The sequence below is a fragment of the Sminthopsis crassicaudata genome, chromosome 1 (assembly GCF_048593235.1).
Source record: "Sminthopsis crassicaudata isolate SCR6 chromosome 1, ASM4859323v1, whole genome shotgun sequence".
Classification (NCBI taxonomy): Eukaryota; Metazoa; Chordata; class Mammalia; order Dasyuromorphia; family Dasyuridae; genus Sminthopsis; species Sminthopsis crassicaudata.
The window spans coordinates 436,407,465-436,425,736 of record NC_133617.1 but is presented as its reverse complement, the minus strand read 5'-3'; the positions used below and the strand labels follow the sequence as shown (position 1 = coordinate 436,425,736).

Genomic DNA, 18,272 nt, shown 5'->3' with positions numbered 1-18,272 from the left:
AATTGTTTTCTTTCCCTTAAGATTTGAGTTTCTCAAGGACAAGGACACTTAGCAAAGGGTCTGGAACATAATAGGTGTTCAGTGTATGTTTATTGACTGACTGGCAGAAATTAAGTAGGATGAATATTGCAAAAAAGCCATCAGAACTGGCAGTTAAGATATCATTGTTAACTTTGGCAAGAACAGTTTAGTGATGAAACCAGATTGCAGAGTTGAAAAGTAAATGAGAGCACAGGAAATGCTGAGAGCTTTTTTCTAGGAGTTTGATTGTAAAAGGGAGGAGAGACAGCACAATAGCTTGAGAAACTGGTAGGAACCAATAAAGGTTTTTTAAGAATGGAAAGACTTGAGTGTGTTTCAGACAGGAAGAAAAGAACCAGAAGATAGGGAGAGATTGAAGTTAAGAGAGAATAAGTGACTTCAAGGCCAGTCTGCTAAAGAAGATGAGGGGAATCAAAGGTAGAGAAGTAGGAGATTTGATAGAGAAGAATGTTTAGAACAGCTCTTATAAGAAGTGTGATAGAGGATCAGGGAAAAATAAAAGATTTGCTTTGTTACAGTGAGAACCAAGTGGAGATTAGGTAACATAAATTTGTAGTAGACTCTTTCAGCTCAGTTGTATGATTTCTTATAGCTCAATTCAGCCACATGAAAAGAGAAACTAAGGAAGATGGCAAAAAATAATAAAAATATTATTATGGAATTTATTGCAGAGAATGTGGGAAGTCAAGCACACTAATTCACAGTTGTACATATGAACTGGCTCAGCCATTCTGGATAACAACATTAAACTTTATCTTGAGTAACCAAACTGTTTATACCCTCTAATCCTAACCATATATGCCAAATTGATCAAAGACTGAAAAGATCCACATGCAGAAATATGTTTATAGCAGCATTTTTTTGTGGCAGCAAAGAACTGGTGGGAAAGGGGAACAACAGGATGCCTCTCAAGAGAATAGCTGAATAAATTGTGATATGTAAATACAATGTAGTATAATTAACCCATAAGAAATGATGAATATGAAAAGATTCAGAGAAATTTGGGAAATTTGTGAATGAACTCATGGAGAGAAAAATTAGTAGAACCAGAAAGTCATTGAACTAAAATGGTTAAAAGGAAAACAGCAATATATGATTTAAGGACTCTTATCAATTCAGTAACCAATCATGACTTCAAAATTTTAATAATGAACGGAATATGCCTTCCATTTTTTGGTTTAAAAAAAAGTGATGGTGGCAATATATGATTGTTGTTGTTTTTCATTTGTGTCCAGTTCATCATGACACTATTTGGCAAAGATACTTAATAAGTATTTTGCCATTTCCTCTCTAACTCATTTTACAGATGAGAAACTGAGGCAACAGGGATAAGTGATTTGCCCTGAGTTCTCAGATTATTTTTATCTTCTTTCTAAATCCGATTTTTCTTGTGCAGCAAGATAACCATATAAATATGTATACATATATATATATAACATATACTTTAACATATTTAACATGTATGGGACTACCTGCCATCTAGGTGTGGGGGTGGAGGGAAGGAGGGGAAAAGTTGAAACTAAAGTTTTTGCAAGAGTCAATATTGAAAAATTCCCCACGCATATGTTTTGTCAATAAAAAGCTACAATAAAATGGAAAAAAAAAATATATATATATATATATATATATATCACAGATACAACAATGAGACAACAAACCAAAATTTATGGAATGCAATCAAAACAGTACTTAGGAGAAATTTTATATCTCTAAAATTGAAAATCAATAAAATAGAGAAAGATCAATGAATTGGGCATGGAACTAAAAAAAAAGAATTAAAAACCAGAGATTAATAAAATTAAAAGTAAGAAACAAGAAGCAGCAAAAAACACAGGCCATTGCTTAAATTTGATTAAAAAAAGGAAACAAAGAAAACCAATTTACTGGTATAAAACTTGTTTTAAAAATTAATTTTATAATTATAATTTTTTTTGATAGTACATATGCATGGGTAATTTTTTTTACAACATTATCCCTTGTACTCACTTCTTTTCCAAATTTTCCCTTCCCTCTCTCTACCCCCTTCCCTAGATGACAGGCAATCCCATACATGTTAAAAGTGTTACAGTATATCCTAGATACAATATATGTGTGTAAAACCAAATTTCTTGTTGCACCATAAGAATTGGATTCTGAAGGTAAAAGTAACCTGGGTAGATAGATAATAGTGCAAACAGTTTACACTCAATTCCCCGTGTTCCTTCTCTGGGTGTAGCTGTTTCTGTCCATCATTGATCAACTGGAACTGAATTAGATCTTCTCTATGTTGAAGATATCCACTTCAATCAGAATAAATCTTCATGATATCAAACTTAAAAAAGGATGAATTCACCTTTGCTAATTAAAAAATTAAAGCAAAGGAGCAGCTAGATGTCACAGTAGATAGAGCACCAGCCTTGAAGTCAGGAAAACCTGAGTTCAAATTTGACCTCAGACACTTAACACTTCCTAGCTGTGTGACCCTGGACAAGTCACTTAACTCCAATTGCCTGGGGGGGGGGGAAGTTTAAAGCAATTATTTGGAGCTATTTTGTCCAATTATATGTAAGTCTGACAATCTTAGCAAAATGTATTAATATTTACAAAAATATAAATTGCCTAGATTAACAGAAAAGGAAATAGAGTTTATGTAAAGGAAATAGCCCCATCTTATAAAAATAAATTGAATAAACTATCAATAAATTTCCTAAGGTAAATCCCATGACAAAGTAGATTGATAAGCTATGGTACTGATATTAATACCAGGTAGCACCAAAACAGAGAAAGAAAATTACCGAATCAGTTTCTGTAAAGCTGATGCAAACATTTTAAATAAAATGCTAACAGGGAGATTACAGCAATATATCATAAGATTCACATACTAAGACTAGGTAGGATTTATACTAGAAATGCAGGGCAGGTTAAGTAGTAGAAAAACAATATAACCAAAAGAAATCATGTGATTATCTCAACGGATGTAGAAAAAGTCTTTGACAAAATAAAACATTCATTCTTATTTAAAAAAACAAACACTTAGAGAACATAGAAACAAATGGAATCTCCTTAAAATGGTAAATATCTATCTAAAATATCAACAAGCATTATATTTAATGGAAATAAGGTAGAAGATTTCCCCATAAGATCACCAGTGAAGCAAAGATACCCATTATCACCACTATTATTAAATATTGTACTAGAAACATTAGCTATAATAATAAGAGAAGAAATAGAAATAGGTATCAAGGAAACAAAGCTATCATTCTTTGCAGATGATATGATGGTATACTTAAGAGAATCAATTTTAAAAACTAGTTGAAATTAACAATTTTAGTAAAATTGTATGATATAAGTGCATATAAGTCATCAACATTTCTATGTATCATATATCACCAACAAAGTCCAGCAGTAAGAGAAATTACATTTAAGATAACTCTTGACAATATAAAATACTTGGAAATCTACTTGCCAATACAAATACCAGAACTATATAAGCACTTTTTACACAAATGAAGTCAAATGTGAACAATTTTTAAAAAATAAATTGCTCAAGGTTGGGCAGAGCCAATATAATAAAAACAACAATTCTACCTAAATTAATCTACTTATTCAATGCCATACAATCCAGCTACCAAAATATTATTTTTTGGAGGTAGAAAAAAATCAAAATTTATCTGGAAGAACAAAAAATCAAGAATATCAAAGTAATCAATGGAAAAAATGTGAAGGTAGGTTAGACTTAGCAGGTCTCATCTGTTACAAAAAGGTATTCATCAAAACTATCTGGTACTGGCTAAGAAATAGAATGGTGCCTAGATTAAGTATAAAAGACAATATAGAAAATGACTATAATAATTTAGTATTTGATAAACCCAAAGATCCAAGCTTTGGGGACAAAATCTTCTGGGAAAACTGGAAAATATTATGGCAGAAACTAGGTATAGACCAACTCATAGCTTATACCAAGATAAAGTCAAATTGGATACATGATGAAGACATAAACAGTAATATCATAAGCAAATTAGGGGAGCAAACATTGATCACCTGTCAGTGGGTTAAAAAAAAAAAAGAATTGAGCCAAACAAGAGCTAAGAAGTATTACAAAAGGCAAAAATGGATCATTTTGATTAAATTATATTTAAAAGGTTTTACATAAGATCAGTGCAGTGAAAATTAAAAACTGGGGAGAACATTTTCTCCAATAAAGGCCTCATTTCTCAAATATATAGGAAACTGAGTCAAATCTATAAAAATACAAGTCACATGGTCAAAAGGATATGAATAGGCAGCTGTTAGGCAATGAAATCAAAGCTATATTCATAGGGAAAGTGTTTGAAAATACCATTAATTACAGAGAAATGAAAATTAATTTTTTTTTTTTTTAGGCTGGGGTTAAGTGACTTGCCCAGGGTCACACAGCTAGGAAGTATTAAGTGTCTGAGGTCAAATTTGAAATCAGGTCCTTCTGAATTCAGGGCTGGTGCTCTATCCACTTCGCCACCTAGCTTGCCCCAATTAAAACAATTCTAAAGAACCATCTCACAAGTATCAGATTGGTTAATATGACAGTAAAATAAAATGAGAAATGTTGAAAGAGATCTGGGAAAATTGGGACAAGACATTGTCAATGGAGTTGTGAATTGATCCAAGTATTCTGGGTCCTTTTTTCTTCTGGTATTTTACTTGTAGTTCTGGCCCCTCACAGCTAATGGTTTTTCTCATTTGTTTGGTGTTTTCTATAGTTTATTCATATTTTCAGCTTCAATTCCTGTTTTAGAATTTTGTGCTTGAGGCAGTTTTATAGTCCTTGGTAGATGGATTTTGTTTGGTATTGTTCCCTTTGTATTTTGTATGTTACTGCTATACCAGAAACAAATGGAGCAGTTAGCCTTAGGTCTCACTCTCTGCCTTAATTCTGACTTTTATTTCAGGAATTTGATGGTCCACTGCAGGTACTGACCTTTGCCAAACTCTGCCTGCCAAATTGGAAACTGATTAGTCCCAATCTATGACCTTTGACAGGTCTTCATGAGAGATGGAGATCATATGGATCTCAGATCTTCTGCATACCCCTCCTTGTGCAGCCCCTAAGGCACTGGAGTTGGCTGAATCTCCCACTGTGGCTCTCAGTGATACAAATAATGTTGTACATGTACTGCCTACTGTAGCGGTTATGTACTCATTTTTTCTCTGATAGTCTAGGACCTGCATCTGGCTTCAGTTCTCCGATTATTAGAACTTATGATAGCTTATAACACACCCCTCCTCAGTTTGTTAGCTGACTACATTCAGGTCCATACATGGGAGTTTTTTACTAGTGTTCTTGGCCCAGCTCCTCAGCTTGCCACTTCTGGCAGGTGGTTTATCTGCTACTATACTGGTTTTGTTCTTTATCATTAGTCTTTCTAGGGTAATTTTATTATATTTCCTCAGGCTATTCAGGAGAGCTGGACTTCTCTATGACCTTTCACGTTTTCATAAAGTAGAAATTGACTCCTTAAAAACAAACAAACAAAACCACTTTTGTGAAGTATGGCTTATTGTAACTTTTTTTTTTTTTTTTTTAGCTTGCAAAGAGTTAAGAGTTTTCTTTTGGAAGCATAACTAGTTATGACCTCATAGTTTAAATACTAAACATTTAACAAGTTTTCTTTTTTCTTTCTTTGTAACACTAACAGAAGTCAAGAATTCAGAAATGTTTGGGTTTAGGGAAGAAAATGATTGCAGTTTTACATACATTTGTTTTTGAAACAATGCTAGAACATAATGTCATTAACCTCAAAAGGGAAGCTGCAGTAGCTAAACTCTACAATGAGGCAGGAAGGCTTGAGATTGTTGTTCATCCAGTGACATCAGAAGGGTGATGTCTTGGCTTGCAAGTGAATTGATTTAAGTAAGGCAGAGTTGTGCAAAGTCATGAACATCATTTTCTGTTCAAGAGTCATCAGAGGTCAGTGGCAAGCCAAAAGTCTCCATGACTGGAGATGGGCATATATGCAGTGGGAGATCTTGGCCATTTTAAGCTAAGATCACAATTTGTCTGAGGCAACACCCATTTTGTGATTAAAGGATAGGTAATAATTGAGGCAAAAGATAACCTACTTTGCCTTCTCAAAAGTTTTACTAAGATGGGAATAAGAGCAGTGGCATTTAAGGATATAAAAGTACTCTAGTGGTGGCAAAAAGAGAGTGAAACAAATAAAACATGCATAGAATTTAGAAGTGAAAAGATAATCCAGTCTAAACCTATTCTCTATCATACCCTACCCCAAATATGATGGAAAAACACAATGAAGCTTTGAGGAGTTATGGTACTTGGCCAAGATTAAACAAATAAAGTAACTAAGCCAGGATGTGAACACAAGTACTCAGATATGAAATCTGTTGCTCTTGTCACCATGACACAAATGCCTCAATGCATATCGAGGGTTTTTTCTTCTCAGTTAAAAGGTTTCTTCTGAGAAACCTTCTGAGTTAAAACTCAGGGAAACCTCACCCGGCCCGGACATGGAAAGGATTGGCAGATTGATAGCTCTTTCTCGATTCTGTGGAGTTAAAACCCTTTAGGTATATGTCACCAAATGTTACAGGATATCCATTCTCTCCTGGCTAGGTGTCACAGTGGATAGAACAAAAGATCTGGAGTGAAGAAGACCCAAGTTCAAATCCAAACTCAGACTTATTTGCATTTTGGCTCTGGACAAATGATTTAACCTCTGACTCAACTTCTCAACTGTAAAATAAGGCAAATAGCACCTACCTTGCAGGTTATTGTGAGGATTAAATAGTTGCCTGAAAATAGTAGTCCTTTGATTAATTCCTTTACCCTACCCTCATATGGTTTGATAATTCACAATTATTCAGTGTTTTAAGATTTGCAATGCACTTGACAGTGACAGATTTTCTAATGTCTTTTGAAAATATCTAGGGGTTAATAGATTAATAAAGTCCTGGAGAAGATAGAAAGTATATGTGGAAATACATGTCCCAGAGTCTTTAAGGGGTTTCCATTTTTCTTGAAGAAACTTTTAGTGTCGAATTACTGTGGAATGGGACATTAAAGAGTCATCTAAAAAAAAGTCATCTACCCTCTATTTGAGATTTTCCTTGGGAGCAGCTGGGACATAGGAAATAGAAACTCAACTATCCTATATAAAAATTATTGGGTTCATATTGAGAGTTGGAGAAATAGGAGATGGGAAGAAGTGAAACAGATCAGGCCAAATTGGGACTGGCCATAGTGAGATAAATCCAACTCCAATATGCCACATTTTTCCTCAAAGTAATTTTAGCCAATGAAATTTCAGTAGACTTTAAAATTATGCCAAAGATCTCCTTATTTGATCCCTTCTGTTAAAAAAAAAAAAAAAAAAAAAAAAAGGATTTGATATTACACATCAATTCTACTATGCCTCATAGTTTGAAGGTTTATGTTTCAATAGTCATTAAGAAAAAACAATAAAATCTTATGAGTTGTGGAAGAGTGAGAAACTCCTAAATGTGTGAAATATAGGCTCAAGGGGGCGATAAGGATTCTTATTTGGGTAACTGGGGTGTGTGTTTACTGTATTTTAGATCATTAACCTAGATCTATTCTAGAAGAAAATAGGGCCAGCTAGAGTAAAGCATGTTGATATGACTGAGAATAGGGAATAGGTTGTCATCTACTGACAAAATGACATACTAAACATCATCTGGATATGGACTTCGTATCCCATCACCCATGCACACACCACTAGATATACATTCTTATTTGATCCTCCCCACTCTTAAGTACTATTATATTCCCATTTTACAGAAAAGAGGCATAGATTTTGGATAAACAGATTTAAATATGCAAGAGAATAGAAGCTGCAGGTATCAGCCAAGCAGACAGAATATAAACTCTGAGGGCAGATGATTTTATTTTTGTCTTTGGATTCCCAGGGTTTTTCTACTATCATACTGAAAACACCTGCTACATATTTGTGGATTGGGGGAAATGTATACTGAGGGGATAAGGAATGAGTTAGAGAAAGGGATGTTGTTGGGTAGCTACTTTCAATTAGTCTGTAGCATCAAAAATAGCATTATTTAGGCCAATTCCAATAGAGTAGTGATGGACCCATCTGCATCCAGAAAGAGAACTATGGGTCACTTTTTGTGGTATGCTTTTTTCCTTTCTCATTCTTTCCCTTTTTAATTTGATTTTGTGTATGTGTGTGCAGTATAAAGGTGGAAATATATTTAGTAGAATTGCCCAAATTTAACCTATATTGGATTGCTTGCTGTCTAGAAAAGGGGGTAGGAGGGAGAAAAATCTGGAACACAAGGTTTTGCAAGGGTGAATGTTGAAAACTCTTTGCATATATTTTGAAAATAAAAAGTATTTTAAAATATCTTTAAAAAGAGGGATATTTAAGGGAATGCCAAAGAACTGACGCTGCTATCCTTTATTTATTTCTAAGGAATCCACAGCTATTTTATGACTGACTGTCCTAGGATGAGGCTTCAGGTGCAGAAGTTTTTGGTTTTTTTTTTTTTTTTTTTTTTTTTTTTTTAATCATTTCAGGTTTTAACGCTGTGCTTTTCTATATATTGTTCTGAGAGCAGTTATTGTTTTCACTGGGTAAACGGGGCATTTTGGCCTTAACCAATGTCTTCTGTTTGGCTGTTAGCTCTAACTAGAAAATGCACATATTTTATCAGACTAAGATTTGTCTTATCACAAAGATAGGATAAAACTGGGAAAGAAGGCTGCAAGTGTTTCTAAGGGGAAATGTCTTTAAAGGTAGCTAGCTGCAGATACAAGGATTAAAGCTGTATAAACTGGAGGTTTCATGAATTTTTAAAATTAATCAGCCTAGAGTTGGGAAAGCAGAAATTCACTAATGGATGTGTATAAAGTGATACTGATAAAAGGAATCAATTTTAGATAATATCCTCATTTATGGGACAAGAGGAACTATCAAAAAAACAAAGGTAAGAATACTTAAGTATTGGGATAATGTTGAGACCAAAGCAAGTTTCAAGAAAGTTTTCAACAGTGTTTGTTACATGCTGCAGAACCTCCCCCCCGCCCCCCCCCAAAAAAATCGATTTGGCATCTTTACAGGCTGAATTTTACAAGGAAATGAATTAACAGGAAGTGAAAAAACAAACAATTATGTAGCCCAATCAAGTGAAAAATTTGGTAGTAGAAGTGAAAATAGTAGCTTATACTTAAAAGAGAAAGAAGGGAACTAACTGATGGAATACTTGATGTTAGCAAGCAAACAGGTTCTTTATAAATGTTTATTGGACTAAATTGAATAACTGAGCAAAGAAAAACAGAAATGGGGATGGATAGTGCTAACCCCAGGAAAGAGGAGACACTTTTTTCAATATCAGAAAGTAGATAGTAAATATAGAGAAACTTTCAGTTTGGATTTTCAGAGTCTCCTACAGAGAAAAAGTATTACTACCAGTTAAAAAATCCTGAATCATGGATTGTCATAGTAGGTAAAGGGCAAAAAGAAGCCTAGGAATGTAAAGGTAGGAATTGAAATGTGTGTCTGTCGATTTACCAAACAAGCCTGGATAAGTATATAAGAGAGCTTTTTATTCATCCTTGATTGCTTACTAGATAATTATCCCTCAACAGCTCCATAAAAGAGCAGGTCAACTTTTCACTTTTTTGGATTGTTTTTGAACAATTGTATTTGTTCCTTTCATGCTGCCACTAATATTAGTGATCAAATTTATGTAATTAACAGTTATTAGAATATTCCAAACTCAGTTGCATTTACTGAAATTTATATACAAATACTAAATTATCGCCCCTAGAGTAGGTAAATGGCACAGTGGACAGAATGCCAAGCTTGGAGTCAGGAAGACCCAAATCTTCCCAAAATCAAATCTGGCCTCAGATACTTGCTAGCTGGATGGCCCTAGGCAGATTGTTTAACACAGTTTACCTCACTTTGTTCATCTGTAAAATAAGTTGGCAAAGGAACTAGAGAACTACTCCGCTACCTTTTGTCAAGAAAACCTCAGGTACGATCAAGATTTGGACTTCACTGAAAAACTGAACTACAAAATTATTGACTGAGAATTATTTTATCTTTTACAAGTTACTATTCTAAATCTGTTTTGTGATATATGAAAATTAGTTTTGGCATCTAAAGCATCTAGGTTTGAACCCTGGCTCTTCTGTTCACTCAGTAAAGTCACAACCTCATTTAAACTTATTTTGTCCCTTAAGATGAAATAATTAGAATTTATGTAAAGCACTTCATAAATCCTGGTGTGAAGATCCATAATATTTAGTCTATTTTCATCATCCTATCAAGTTTTACTGATAGGAAATTGAAGGCCCAAGACATTGTCTTATCCAAAAGTGATAAAGTAGTAGAAAGACTGTAATTAAAACAAAAGTTCCAATTCCTAGACCAAGTCTTTCCACATTACATTATTTTAATATTACTTCCCTTCTTCCAGTTTATATTAGTTATAGATTATATAATAAAAAGCCAATCCTTTTCCAAGGTTAATGGATGGGAAAACAGTTTTTTTAAAAATTAGGAACACTTTTTTGTATTTCCTAGATGAACTTCCATATAAAGCTTTTTTTAAAAACTGTAATTAATCCCTTATCTTCACTACCCATTGTGATCCATTATTTATTCCTCACAAGTTATTGGCTGGGGAATTACCACCAAATATGCTTAAATGGATTGCATTATAAAATTCTGAAATAGTTGAATTTAAGTTTACCTTAATAAACATCTAAATAGAACATAACTAAAAATGGTGGTAGTTGAATGCTGATGACATTTGAAATTTGTATATTGCTAATTTTTTTCAGGTGTAAAATTAAGAAAACAGGCCAAAAAGGCCACATGATTTCACACAAAGAAATTCTTTTGGACAATGCCTTAGAAGAACAAGAAGTTTTACTATAACAAATGCAGGGAAAGATTAGAGGCTTCACTGAATAGAGACAAAAGAAAATTTCACTTTCATAAGTATTTGAAATAATCTGGACTGCAAATAAAAATACAGGGAGACTTAAAAAGGGGTATACAGTAGTCCAAACAGATTTTATTTAAATTGTCCACATATCACCATATCATCCAATGGTAATGTGCTTAAAATAATGCCATAACTGAAAACAAAGGGATTAATGAAATAAAATAAACAACATCCTGCCCAGGATCTAAATATTATACTTTTTAAATGCTTCAAGTATTCCAGATTAGGGGATTCTCACCTTCATCTTAAAAAAAAATAGCAACAAAGGTGGACATACAGCCTTGCCCTGTAAAGACCTATTATCTCTCAAAAAAGGACACCATATGCTTAGAGAAAGAAACAACAGTAACGAGGACAAAGGTCTTATACTCTCACAGTAGTCTATCCACCTTGCAATAATACCTAGATGTGGTTTGATATCAAAGGATAATATAGATCATTCCTTTAGTTAATGAAGGCAAAACCATTTTTTAGTTGGCTCTGGGCCCAATGTAATGCTGGTTGTTGGAAAATTATCGAATTAATTTACCTTTCATAGTAATCACAACTCCCTTTGGTCACTATATATCTATGTTGAAATTCTAAGAATCAAAAAAGCCTAAAGCTTTTCTCAAAAAAAAAATTTTTTTTTGTGTGTGCCATAAATACATTTGGATTCTGCTCATGCAAAATTTGGAGTAACATCTTTTACCTAAAGTTCTAGTTGTAGAGATTACAAAAAAAGCCAATAGCTATGAGAAAAGGAAAAAGAAACATCTTGCTGTCATTTATAGGTTTAACCATTGTATATGCTCATAGTTTGCTTTTGTACAAAATAAAGGGAAAGTACTATTTGGTCTCTATATTAAAAAATCTTGAAATTTCATAGATTAGAGCATTACCTAGTGAAAAAGTACATATTGAGGTACATGTTAGGTCTACTGATTAAATCACTGACAGTTCCCAATGAAACAGTATAGAAAAAAACTGTACATTGTAATGACTTATTAATATTGTTAAGTATTTCCAACTTCCTGGAGTGCTGTTTTATGCTTTGCAAGCTTTAGTCAGATAAGCCAGTCAAAAGCCTTGCACGTGGTATGCAAGCATAGCCAAAACACACAAATTTGTTATTTCTTGGTACAATAAAACTTAGAAGAGACATTCTTAAAAAAAAAAAAAAAAAAAAAAATACTGCTTAGTAGGTACTTCTAAGCTCAGTAAGGAATACAAAAATAAATTAAGAATGTACAGAAGCATGGACATTTGCACTTATGGTATGGTACAATGAAGGTGATTATAAACAAAGAGACAAATCCTTCAAAAGGGAAGATGACAATTTTTTATTGTTATTACAAAGGCAAATTTTATTTGTCATATGAATAGCCGCAAGAGCAGACTAAGCGTAATCCTCACACAGGCATCATGTTAGGCACAGTAGGTAGCTATAAATCATATGGGAAAAAAAAGAATTTTAACTGTGGATTCCCAAAATTCCCACTTGACTTTGCTTTTAAAATACTGTAACCAGTCCCTTTATCCTCCACATTTGAAAATAATTCAGTCAGAAAATCTTGAAAGATTTCTAAGGTTCTTGTTTTTATAGGAACTAACAGAAGAAACTGAAGTCTTACTAAAAACAGAGAGGGAATAGACATTTGGCAATTCATTACCAATGAATATCTGATAAAATACACTATGTGTATAAGTATTCAGTACTCATCCATAAAAATAAAGGCTGTAACGCACAGCCTATTTTGTGGGGTTTTTTTTTTGTTTTTTTTTGTTTGTTTGTTTTTTACTAAATACAACATACATAAGGAAAAAAATAATTATCTTAACAACTAAATTCTCATAATCCCTACTTAATGTGCATATGGATATCAGGGAAGAAATTTCATTACCAAAGGAATTCACAAGCTATAACTCTTAATATAAATGTATTCCTTCATGGATAGCAGAAAAGGAGGTAGTGAGAACCTATGGCCAGCAGTATTTGAAACAAAACAACTTTTTCATCTACCAATGACTAAGCTAACTAACAGTTTAGAAAATTAAAGCTAAATAAGGATAGAGGGAAAATAGTCTTATTCCATGTCTGCTTTCTCCAAACCTGATAGTTCAAAGTTAAGCTTTAGCAGGCACACATGGCCAGTGCTAGATGACCAGAAAAAAAAAAAAGGTGGCACTCATATGGGTCTCTCAATCTGGCATCTTCAGCTTAATGAAAGAAACAGTTCTATTATCATTACAGAATATAAGAAAGGCTTTAGTCCCACGGTGGTGTTTTGTTTTTGTTTCAAATAAGTGCACCAACAATTTATTTAGCATACTGATGTTTTAAGGAAGTACAGGATTAAAGGTGCAAGAAAAGTATATTCATATAGGGAAGACTCAGTGAGGTCTATGATACTGAAAAATAATTCAATATCTTAGAACCAAAATTCCATCAATATTTGGCCAACTTGAATGCTAATAATAGTAAACAGATTCAAATTGAAACTACTCTGAAAATGTGTTGGAAAATAATCTTGGGTAATAGTTTCTATTGACTGAAATGTATAAGTAGTATAAAATGCAACTCTCACATGTTCTGAATTGCTTAGAACTGCATAGACTATTGTGTTACTGCCATGGTGTGACTTCTATAAGAAAATCCTATTTATCAGATATCAACTTATAGGTTTCACTTAAAAATTAGCAGAGGAAAATCTAAGCCAAGATTTCTAGAGTAGAAAAAAAAATACCACCCCTGATTGACCACTATCTACCTTACATATGTCTGTGAGAGGATTAATGACAGTTTGCACTGGTATTGTCTGCCCATGTTGAATATAACATTAGCCAATGTGATCAGAACTATAGAGTTGTAACCAGAGCTATTAAAAAAATCAGTTTTAAAGTTGCCAAAGAGACTTGACAACTTCATTTAAAACCATGATCACCTAATAGCCCTACAAAAAGCAGTAGAATCATCATCCAAGTAGCCATGTTCAATGGGAAGACTTTGCCACTGAGAAAAGTTGTTGGAGTGTTCTTTTGTAGAGTAGTCATCAAAAATCTCGTATGAAGTGATGCCAGCCAAATAACCAGTGCTCCTGTAGATCACCAGTGGAAGAGCTAATTCCTCAAAAGTTCATTCAGGAGGTTAGGGTTACCATATTTTTTTGAAGGAAACCTTATTTGGTTTCAAGTATGATCCCAAGTATCTGGAAGTACTCCACTTGAGTGGCTATTGCCAATAAACAGCTCACTTAATATGGTCTTTATTGTCCCATATGAGCAGTTCTCATAGCATTATAGTATTGACCAATAGACAAATATTAATTAGTTTCATGTTACAGTGAACAACCTGGGCTTTCTAAGGAACATTAATGGTATTCTTGCATTTAATCATCATATACATTATCAAGACTTTCAGTTCAAGGTAAAGGAAACATACATGGGCTTATACCATCTATCATTTGATAATGTCTATTTCATGGCAATATACTCAGTCCAACTCTTTAAAATTGTAATTTACAAAACATTTCCATTCTTATGGCTGGATAAGTCCTTTTCAAATTAAAAGCAGTAAGTATGCTATTTTTTTTTTGTTTCTCCACTGAAATAAATAAGGTGGCAATTACTTAGAAAACCTCATTACATTGATGAACTTATAACTAGCAGTTGTACTACATTCCAAAAGCTAAACAAGTGAAATCTTTTCCTTTGCATTCTTCACCCAAATTCAGTGCATCAATTAAAAACTTATGCAAAATGATCTAGCATGAAAAGTTGATGAAGCATACTTATTTAACATAAAAAGATGCAATCTCTGAGGAACTTTCAAGGAAAATCATTTATTTATCTATTATTCAAGACATAAAAATGTTTAGGTTATATCCTAAACACATAGGCAACTGCCCTATTGCTTTGCCACTTGAACATTTATATGTAAGCAAATTACAGAAGACTTGAGAATGACAGGTCAGCATTTAGAGAAGGCTAAAAGGCTATCTGCCAAATCTCCACATGCTACAAAAATCACTTCACAATCTAAGTCCCCCATGTAAAATATTAGCTAGAATCAAAGGGGACTGACTTTAAAATTTACCAATTCTAAATTGGAATGTTTTCATATGAAACACACTCCAGTCATTATCCATGCTTTAATTTCTGGAGAATAATTAATTTAATGTCTGTTACTTAAATGTGAAAAATCTACTAAATACTTTTTGAAAATGGATTTTAAATATAGCTGTTTACTATTAGCATATCCTCCATGGTTAATGTCATTCTCTTTAACAGTCTTGGCAACAAGCAGCTATTGAAAGTGTAAACATTTTGAGAGCAAACATCTGATTAAAAAATTCAATCAAAAATGGAAAATAATCTTTGGATAGAATTTCACTGATTCTGTAACTTTTAGAGTCTGAAATCCAAGAAAAGCTAGTATTTTGCTCTTATTCACTTGCCAGTACAAAAGAGCTAATAAATTTCAATTAAAGCTCTCAGATTTCCCAGAAATAAAAGCCCAGAGATTTGCAGACATAATAAAATTTATTTAAATTTCATGCATTATGGTAGCTACAAGTGTAATCATATGAAACTGAAGGACAATAATTTTGCTCTGTCCATACAATGTAGCCTTATAAGTTAAATGAATGGGAGTTCCACAGTTACAAAGAAACAGAAAGAGTTAAAATTTCTTACGGTTTAAATTTTGTGAATGGAAATACAGTCACTGACTGTTACTTTTTCATTTCTGAGGGATGTTACAGGAAGGGGACTCTCCATTATTTAAATACATGATTACATAGTATTTTATATTAGGGGAAAATAACATTCTAAAAGTCAAACTCTTCAATAAATGGAAACACTAAAAATTAAATTAAGGGACTTTGAAATTTTTCTTTCCCTTTTCTCATTCCTCTTAAATTTGATTTAAGTCACAGTTATGGTAGATTGTTAAGCTTCAACCTAAAAAGAACTACAATACTGGCATGTGGCTCAATAAAGAAAAAAATAATTTCAATTTTAGATTCAAGAAAATTCAGTTTTCATGGTCAAATTGTTTAGATCATAATTTAAACTGTGCTTGATTCTATTTATATCACTCCAAATCAAAATATGCAAATTCTTATGATCATAAATATTTGATAGTTGATTTTCTTAATTCATATTTAGCTTTAAATAGCAAGAATTATCCAGCCTTCAAAGTTACCAATACAGAGAATGAACTGAGTAACTTGTAAACTGGCATTTTTCACTGATGCAATTTTCAAACTCAATGCAGTTTCTATAAATATTAATAGAGGCACTTCATGCCAGATCTTGCAAGTTTTCTTTTTTGTGAATTCCACTGATTTGACTAATTACTAGATTTTCACAAAGGGGAAGAATTTCATTATGTTTTACCTACAAAAACCACAGAATGCTCTTTGTCTTTTCAAAACAACTTAAAATGTTTAAGAAATCAAGTAAACCTAAATATTAATTTTGGCAGAAAATAATAAAACTAACATAGCAGTGTCATATTTGAACAAACATATTTTAGTTTTATGAATGCACTAACCACTGAAAGGGAGAAAACTTAATTTTTTTCCTTTAATAACAACCTTGAACGTTGTTTGTAAATGCCTCATTTAAAACAGTGGATAGGTGGGGTAGTTTAGAAAAGTCCAAGTAATAAAATGTATTCAATTACTTGGAAAGTTAAAAAGCTAATGCAACAGTGTTACATCCAGATAAAAAACATTATTCAAAAGCAATTCAAATACCGAAAAGGATTTCAAATTGAATATTTTATTAACATGGTAGTTGTCTTTGTAACATGTGCACACACACTCGCACACTCTGAATGATCTGCCTGGAAAAAAGATGTCTAAATATGCCTAAGGGGAAAATTAAAAATAAAAAATTCCTTTAGGTTTTTCATTATTGTAGGCAATTATGTCCACATCACTTACAAAGCTATTGCCGAATCTGTCCAAGGAAGCAGAATTTGAGAGGAGAAAAAAAACTTTGGGGGAAATTCAACAGTGGCATAGCAGAGCTCTCAATATGAGAAAGCTGACATAATGTGGACTTTTGCTGTGAAATTTTGTCTTTGCAAAATATGGGGAGAAGTTTATCAATGGGCAGAAAATAAGAGAAGGCGGTGTGAAGTAGGCTTTTGCAGAGTCAATTTTCCTCACAGTATTGTGCAGGGTCATCAAGAAAAATGCTTAGTCCTTCTCTGGAACCAGTTTCAGAACTTTTCCAATTGCAATGGTCTTCCCTAAAAAGACAACAATGACAAAATAAAAATAAAAAACCACCTTTTCATCAACAGTCTAAACAAACTACAAAAATCACCCTAAACTCCTGAGGCCGCATTTTTCAATATATAAATCGATCAACTTAAAAAAAAAAAAAAAAAAAAGTCCAAAGGAATAACTTCTTGTGATATATTTTACTAATTATGGTATGGACTATGTTACTTTAAACAACTATGAATACCAGAATTTACAATACAAAAATTATTCAAAAAGCTTCCTGATATTTTAAGCCGACAAGAAAATTTCCAAATGGAAAGTTTGAGATAACATATATATATAAAAGTGGTTGAACATAAAGGGTAAACACAGGTGTAATCTCTATCATGAGAACTTTACAATGTGAAATAAGTACAACTATTTAAGAAAAATAAAAACAGTTATTATTGATGTATATAACACAGAGAGAACATAGAATAATGGGGATTATCACTCTTTTCTGGGAATTTGGTGCAATAACTAAAAAAAAAAAAATTACAACTAATATGAAGTTCTAGATGAAAACACGAATTGAGTTAGAATTAAAATGATATCATTTATGTCTGCCTGATCAAGGGGGTGCAACTAAGTGGAAATGAATGCAATTCTCCCAACTCAACACTCACCACCTTACTTCAGGAAAAAAAATTCATCAACTCTTCCCTAACAAATTACTTTCACTGTCACCTTCAAGTGACACCTTTTCCTTCACTCTGTATTATCTTCCTAAACTGCAAAAATTATTTTCCTTAGGGGTTTATCTGATCATTCTTACTCAGTAAACTCCAACTCTTTTCTACTTTTTATAAGATAATATACATATTTGTTTAGTTTTTGAAGCCCCTTTTACCTATCCTCAATCTACTTTTCCAGCATCATTATACAAAATACTATTCTGTTATTTTTCATACATCACCGTTTTCCTAACTCCTTTCCATTTCTTTAAAACTCATCTCAAACTCCACATTCCACATGAAGCTTTCTCTAAATCACTGTGCTACTGTC

At 32.8% G+C, this 18,272-nt stretch overlaps 1 protein-coding gene and 1 long non-coding RNA gene across 7 annotated transcripts in view; one reads left to right on the top strand and one right to left on the bottom strand.

Moving 5' to 3' along the window:
* The window catches only part of LOC141550208 (uncharacterized), a 42,548-nt gene that overhangs the window by 8,576 nt on the left and 15,700 nt on the right, over nt 1–18,272 (top strand). The gene's annotated exons all lie outside the window — the stretch shown is intronic.
* The window catches only part of GSPT1 (G1 to S phase transition 1), a 42,170-nt gene continuing 39,410 nt past the window's right edge, over nt 15,513–18,272 (bottom strand). For all 6 annotated transcript variants that reach the window (XM_074280593.1, XM_074280592.1, XM_074280591.1 and 3 more), the window contains one exon: nt 15,513–17,251. In XM_074280593.1, coding sequence (XP_074136694.1) covers nt 17,199–17,251 — 53 coding nt within the window. In that variant the 3' untranslated portion in view covers nt 15,513–17,198. The remainder of the gene's footprint in view (nt 17,252–18,272) is intronic.